Source organism: Gavialis gangeticus, unplaced genomic scaffold (genome assembly GCF_001723915.1).
Source record: "Gavialis gangeticus isolate Ggan-Ray unplaced genomic scaffold, GavGan_comp1, whole genome shotgun sequence".
Taxonomy (NCBI): domain Eukaryota; kingdom Metazoa; phylum Chordata; order Crocodylia; family Gavialidae; genus Gavialis; species Gavialis gangeticus.
In genome coordinates, this window is record NW_017729027.1 from 37,533,081 (window position 1) to 37,540,881 (window position 7,801).

Sequence of the window (7,801 nt, forward strand, 5' to 3'; positions counted from 1 at the left end):
CTGGGTGCGACTCTCTAACCAGTTGGCGACCCATTGGACTGTATGGGTGTCTACGCCACAGTCCCCCAGCTTCCTAATGAGAATGGGGTGAGAGACAGTGTCAAAAGCCTTCCTGAAGTCTAGGAAAACTATATCCACTGCCAACCCTGCATCCAATGATTTAGTGACCTGGTCATAAAAGGCCACCAGGTTGGTCTGACAGGAGTTGTGCAGCTATGGGGAAGACTTGGCAGCTTCTAGGAGCACTCCTGCCTGCTAGCCCTCTACCAACAGCTCAGAGCCGTGCACCTTAGAGGGGTATTAGGCTTTAACATGCAACTGCTCATAGCACATGCTGATTTCAATACCGCTTGCAAGCTGTAATGTCTAAGGACACCCTTAAACACTTCAAAACTGTAAAGAGGCTTTTGTTGTACAAATCAAAATTCTCAAATCTTACAATGATGTGTAACAAATAGTGTTACTCATGTGTTACATATTGTGTAGTGTTACTTAAGTGTTACTACACAATGAGTAGTGTTACTATTCAACAAAATCAAGAACTGAATCAAAACAAAAAGGTCATGTATCTTTCCTATTCTATATTTCTTCTTCATGTGATAGCACTTGTGTGCCAGCCAAAGTTAATCTACGAGTCCTAGCCTCACTTTAAAATCTTTTCTAACCTAAAGAAATTGCGTAGCAACTCCTTCACATATAGTGATCTGGTGATCTTTCATTCATTATCTTGACAACTAATGTTTTGCATATGTGATATTTTTATTTTCCTCTCATCAGTCAGGTTGCCACCACAAGGTCTTTTAAATGCCATGTTTTGTGTATTCTCATTAAGTAAGGAACACATTTTACCATGTGAAAAATAAGAGCTAATAATGAAACTGCTTGGCATACTAAGAAATAGCAATGCATTCTGTGGTCAAAATGTTAAGTTTATTTATGCATTTTAACCAATTAGCTTCTTGCAAAGGTACACCTTAAATTATGGAACAAATTCTTCTGACAGCTTTTCTGTATTCGAATCCTGAATTCTAGGCCATTATCTTGACATGAGTTGTTCAAAAGTATATAATAAGAAATGGCTTCAAGGAAAAAACAAATCTTACACAAATCCAGTATATCAAAAACATGTAGACACTTTAGTTGTTTTTGAACCCAAGGTACATCTATAATAAGCGGCATGACAGTATCATCTCTACCAAACCCCCAAGCTCTTAACGCAGGAGAAGCAACATCCAGGACCTGCACCAGACCTCAGGGTACATATTATCATAAGCAGCACACAGTACCTGAAACATCTGTAGCAGCCCTAAAAGTTAAATTTAGGGAGTATGACAAATGCCCAATGGATTTACAGCATCTGCAGCAAGGTAAAGTGAAGGATTATTAACAAAAGACAAACATGGTTGAGTGAGTCCTGTTCCTATTTGCACAATAAATCAGAACAATATATAGTCAAGTTCTGCACAATCCAGTGTTGCACTAATCACCTCCGCACAGTGACACCACCTCCATAGAGCCATGCATTCTTTATGTGTCCTTCCCCAGATTATGGAGAAGAGAAAACCAGCTGTTTTCTCCAGGTGGGTGGCTGCGTCCTGATGCCTACCTCCATCATCCTCTCAGTAGGCTCTACTGAATTAGTGTCAAGACTATATTTATAGTGCAGCCCTCACAGTGGTTTGGTTGAACTTTCCACCTATACTTTACACTGCTTCTGGTTTGCTTGCCCTTGATTTGTTATTCACAAGGCTGATGTTTACACCTAATGTCACTTCTTAAAAGGCAAACAAAATACATTTATTTCAAAGGAAACATTTATTTTAAAGTCCTTATAGGTCACACACACTTTTAAACAAATGTAGGACAATTTTTTCCTTCCCCATTTTGAGCCTTGACCAGAGAGAGCATGTACACTCACTGTCATATGTACAGTGAGACTTTCCATTATAATTCTTCCTGAAGTTAAAGATGGGTGAAGTGCACAGGTGCAAATGTAAATGGAGACTCAATGTTTTTAGAGAAAATGGTTTATAAACTGGTTTGCAAAAAAAAAGACATAATAAAAAAACTTTGATAACAGTCTTTTCACCACATAAACACATTTAAAAGAATTCAAAAAGCTTAATTTCAAAACAATAAAAGAACCCAGCCACCCAGAATCAAACAGAATGTAATACCAGTATATATCTTCCAAAGATTCCCAAAATTTTAAAATTAGTTTCATATATACACATTGATAACTTAAGTGCTCATTTGCTACAACTTCTTATTCATGCAAGAGTAGCAGGAGGAGATGTGTTTTAGAGAGGTTTTTCTGAGAACGCAGTGAAACTCTTTACTCGTGCAAAGAACAAAGGGGTGTACATCTTGTCAATATCGAATGTGGTGACTGCTGTCTCACCAGTGGATCTGTGAAGAATATTACAGAGTATATTAAATATAAACTGCTATTTAAATCCTTCAAGAGCATATTTGTACCTTCATAATACTGATCACATAACTAACATTAGATGCACACGTTAACCATAAAAACCTCAACTGCTCTTTTGGGCAAGGTACTAACTAGCCAACATAGGCAAGGACACTTCAAACTGGACCATTCTTTCTAATCCTGTTATGGGTTTAAGAATTTGGAAAAAAGATAGAAGGCTGGCCTATCCAAGAATATTAACAGTTAAGTGGCATACATTTAAGGCCATGTACAGACATTCAGTTTCTACTGGGAGAATTTCTGTTCTCCTAGTAGACACCAAAACATACAAACATTCAAGCGCTTTCTTTTGGACTGAAAATGGTGGTTCCAGGAGAAAAATAAGCTGATTTGTACCAGGTGGAAGTTGGCCTGGGAGAGCTTCTCCCAAAGGGGAATGAACCTTTGTACACTTTCCCCCATTTTAACTCCTCCTGGAGACTAGGAAGGGTGGAGCCAGGGGAAAGGCTCATGTGCCTTTCTGAGAGACCAGACACCCTGGTATGGAGAAGGTGCAGAGGGGCAGCTGCTCTAGCCCCTCTCATAGAATGGGAGGGGAGGGAGGATCAGCCACCAGCTCCTCCCCCTGGCTCTTCATACACCAGGGTCTCTTGTGTGAGAAACAGGCAAGGGATTCTCCTCCACCACCCCTTCTGCTTGGGCACCAGGAGCCAAGTGGAAGCAGCAGTGCCACAAACCCCCTACCTGCTTCTCACTCCAAAGACTCTGGTGTGAGAAGTCAGCTGGAGGCCTTTCCTCACTGCTCCCTCTCTCTCTGCTCCCTCTCCCAGAAAAGATTTCTACTGGTAAAAAATTCTTAGATATGTCCCCCCTGTAGAAATGAACATCTGTTAATGGCCTATATTTGAAATGAATCTAGAAAAAGTTGGTTTTAAGTTGTCCATGTAACGATTAACATGGAACAGAGATAAAAGAAATAGCATGTCGTCCTCAATACGTTAGGTTCCTGAGTATGTTCCCTTGGACACATTGACAGCCTCCTCACTTAATGCCTTGTGGGAAATCCGTGCTAGTATGAAATCAGGTAGAAGTCAGAGTAAATTTGCACCTTAGAAACTAACTAAATCTGAAATGCAAAAGCTTTCAAAAGCAGAAGCTAACTTCCTGCAGTTGTTTCCCAGCATCTAATGAAACAGAAAGCAGTGATTAGAATACAAAGGTTAAAGTCTAACCAAGGGGAGAGTTCTCATCCCATTACCTGGATTAGCTTTTACAACCCCTATATCCCTCAACGGGTTAACTATTCTGTTTCTCTCATCTACGCACCTTGCCTCTCTCTGCAAGACCTCCTTTTTCTTCCCCCTTCCATACACCATTAATATTCTAATAATTTTTTTTTATTTAGACCTCTGCTTTTTGCACTCCCTTCTTTTTACAGTTTCCTGTATTAGCACTGAACACATAAGCACTTCCTGTTTCATTAGGTTATTCACTTACCTGTAAGTTATGTGACAAGAGTGATGTATCCAAACAAGTTTGTTGAATCTCTGGCGGCCACTGGAACACAGCTGTAATCCTACATGAAAACTGTGATCTGTTTCTTGCACAGGAACACGACGGAAGTACCTGTATTTGTGGTAGTCAATTGGTTTCTGTACAACAAATCGAAAGTTTAGTAACAAAGAACATAAAACACCGCTGTGCTTTAATGTTTTAAATGACGTGAGTACAGATCATGAACTATGGTGGTTCATATCTAACAAAGTCTAGGAACAAGCTGTAATTGTTTGAAATAATAATAATGATGATGATAATGATAACATTTACATCTGAAGGAGGCTTCCACGGAAATAAAGGAAAATGTAGAGGACCCAACACTATCAGATTTAAGAGGAAAAACAACTGTGTTAGCTGGCATACAGTACCTAACCTTGTAACTATTTTCAAACTACTTAACATGGTTGTTTGTTTTTTACCAAGTGAATACTTTTGTTGCTAACAATTATAAAATTATCCTCCATTAAATTCATGAATAGCATTTATTAATTAGATGCATTTAGTGCTTCAGAAATAAAAGTCTCAAAAGATGAAAGGTGATCTCAGAAAAGCATTTCTCCCACCTTTGACTATCCATTTCCTTTTTGAATTTAGCAAGACTATGGAAATTATCCCCGGGGCTGAAAGATGTCACCTTATGCAACAGTTAAGCTTCAGATATAGTCAGCAGTACAGTCCTTACGGAGGAGTACTGCTGTCCAAGTGTAAGCTAAGTAACTATCTTACAGAACACTTAACCTATATTAAATGCAGAGAGTTTTCTAGCTTCAGTAAGCAAGAATACTTTTGTAGACATTAGTTCCACTTACTAACCAATCTAGGGTAGTAAAAGAAACCACTGAAGTCAAGTACATTTTAAGTACTGATAAAAGTGTATGGCAATCTCTAGTACACTGCAAATCATGTGGTCTTAAAAGACAGATGGAAGACTTCGTTAAAAAGCACAGAACAAACTTCTTCTTACTCTCCTCTCATATCACCACATGATATCTTTAGTACCCACCTCTTCTTTCTTCTTCATTATTACAGCAAATACTTTGGTTTGATTGTCCGTATCCTGGGAAAGGCGATAATGGCCAAACAAGATTGCATCAGTTCTGAAAAGTTAAAGGGAGGATGTCAAGTAGATAATGTTAGACTACTACTAATTTTAATTTTTTAAAAATTCATGTAAACAGGCCCTTGATTCTGTTAAATTAATTCATGTCCTTTGATTCCTTCAACTCCCTCTGAAAAATGTATTGTTATTCAGACAGACTTTCTGCATTATCTTTCATTTTCCTTCTTGCCTTTCTTTTAGATGAATTCTGAAATAGTGCAAGTATTCAGAGCTCTTTAATCTACTGCCTCTACGTTTTTCCAGGTTTTATCCTAGCCTTGATCCTGCAATGAAATGTCTGACTCCAGGATCAGCCATTAAGTGGTAAGGAGCAGGAAGTAGATATTCATAAAATCACAGAAAAGTAGGGCTAGAAGGGACCTCCAAAGGTCATCTAGTCCAACCCTTGCCTAAGGCAGGATCACCCCTATTCAAACCATCCCATACAAACCATATTTAAACTCTGCATAAGACTACTGTCAACCCGGACACAACACAGACCTAACACCATAACCTGCTAAAGGTAAAGCAGGGGAACCACACAGCAGCCAATGCCCTGCTTCTATGAAATGTTGTTGATACATGTACTCAAGAGATCTTAGGTTGAAGATCACATCCCCCACTAGAGGAAGTCAAAACCCCCCACAGTCCATACCAATCTGACCATTGGGTAAAATGCCTTCCTGACCTCAAATATGGCAATCGGTTTGATTCTAAGTGGAGGGGAAGACCCTCTAGCCTTTGCTCCCAACAGGAGCACTGGCACACCCCAGTCTAAGTCCCCAGCCTTTGGGAAGGCTGAAAAACACCTTCACACATGTAGCTGAAAAGAGGGGCAGGGGCAACCAGAAAGGCCCAGAAGCATGGAAAATACCTACAGTAAGACACAGGTAAAGCTACACCTAGATCATCCCTGACCAGTAGCTGGCCAACCTCTTCTTGAACACTTCCAGTGATGGAGAGTCCACAACTTCCCTAGGCAGTCTATTCCACTGTCTCACTATTCTAACAATGAAAAAGTCTTTCTGGATCTCCAATCTAAACTTACTTGGCTGCAACTTCCAGCCATCAGTCTGCATCCTCCTCTCTGCAGCAAGACTGAAAGGTGCTTTCCCTATTCTTTATGGCAGTCCTTCAAGTATTTGAAGACTGCTACCATGTCCCCTCTTTAACTCCTTTTGCAAAAGCTGAAAATGTCTAGCTCCTTTAGCTTCTCCTCACATGACTTGCCTTCCAAGCGCTTGATCGTTTTTGTTGTCCACCTCAGGACCCTAATTTCTCCACATCTTTTTTACAATGTGGAGCCCAGAACTGTATACAGTACTCCAGATGAGGCCTCGCCAGCGCTGAGTACAGAGACACTATCACCTACCATGTCTTGCACTTACCGTTTCCCTTTATGCACCCCAAAAATTGCATTTGCTTTTGTGTGGCTACATCATGCTGCAGACCCATATTGAGTCTATGGTCTACCAAGACTCCGAAGTCCTTTTCCATAGTGCTGCCATCCAGCCAGGTGTCACCCATTTTCTGTGTTTTTGATTATTCCTCCCAAGGTGTAGAACCCTGCATTTGTCTGCATTGAACTTCATCTTGTTAACTAGCCCAATTCTCCAATCTGTCAAGATCCTTCTGAATTGCACTTGCATAATTATCCTTTAAAAGGACATATTCAAGCACAACAGTTTCCTATTCTAAATCACATTTCTATTAATCTTTTTACCAAGCCAAAGATCAGAGGCTAAGGTGAGCTGACCAGGTCTTCAGAAATAGGTAGAAACCAAGATACCCCTAAGGTAAGTGGGGCAGAGGGACTGATGCAGCTGAGCCAGATCCGGAGGGGAAGCCCCCCGGATCCCTCTTAATTGAGCCGGTAGGGAGCTGTGCTCCCGAGTCGCGCGAACAGAGTGCGCAAACAGGGGGAGGGCTAGGGGGGACTGTCCCCCCAAGCCAGGGAGCACCCCCGGGGTTAACCCTTGGGGAGCAGGTGGTTCGAGCAGCAGCAGGAAATTCAACCCATGGCCTTTAAAAGCCGTGGTTTGACATAGCCACCGGCACTCGGGAGCCAGGAGCACTGGGGAGAGGAAGGATCCAGGCACACGTGTGTCCTGCACGCATGTGTGCCCCCTTACCAGACCCAGAGCAGAGACGAATGAAGCAGCAGCAGAGACGAACGGAGCAGCAGCGGGGGCAGCAGCAGCTTAACACCCTAAGGTAAGTGTGGCAGAGGGACTGACGCAGCTGAACCGGATCCGGAGGGGAAGCCCCCCGGATCCCTCTTAACTGAGCCGGTAGGGAGCTGCACTCCCGAGCCACGTGAACAGGCGCGTTCTGTAAGAGCGCGCCGGCCTTTGCGTCGGCGTTCACGCTGGCAGGCAAGCAGGAAGGGCCAGGAGGGAGACTCCAGCTAGCGCGGAGCGAAGGCACCACACTCAGCCAGAAACAAGCAGCAACTCCTACGATGGTGTCGACATGGAGTGCTTGCCAGGGCCCCTGCCCAGGGGGCGCAGCCTTCCCAGGGCTTGTCTGAGGCCTCCACCCAGACAGAGCCCATGGGGGGGCTGGTGTTCCCCCACCCCCTGGCCTGCAGGAGTTGCCCAGCAAGGCCTGGGGGGGCAGGGATTGGGGACCCCCACACCTGTCCTGCAGGCACCCGCCTTAGGGCCCTGGAGGCACAGGTGAGGGAGCTCCAGGAGGAGGTTAGCAGGCTGAGG

The 7,801-nt window shown here is 42.9% G+C and overlaps 1 protein-coding gene across 4 annotated transcripts in view; it reads right to left on the reverse strand.

Moving 5' to 3' along the window:
• Positions 1-909: 909 nt before the first annotated feature.
• FBXO9 (F-box protein 9) overlaps positions 910-7,801 on the reverse strand; it is a 45,937-nt gene continuing 39,045 nt past the window's right edge. For all 4 annotated transcript variants that reach the window (XM_019520576.1, XM_019520578.1, XM_019520579.1 and 1 more), the window contains 3 exons: positions 4,992-5,085; positions 3,929-4,083; positions 910-2,409 (listed from right to left, as the gene is read on the reverse strand). In XM_019520576.1, coding sequence (XP_019376121.1) covers positions 2,301-2,409; positions 3,929-4,083; positions 4,992-5,085 — 358 coding nt within the window. In that variant the 3' untranslated portion in view covers positions 910-2,300. The remainder of the gene's footprint in view (positions 2,410-3,928; positions 4,084-4,991; positions 5,086-7,801) is intronic.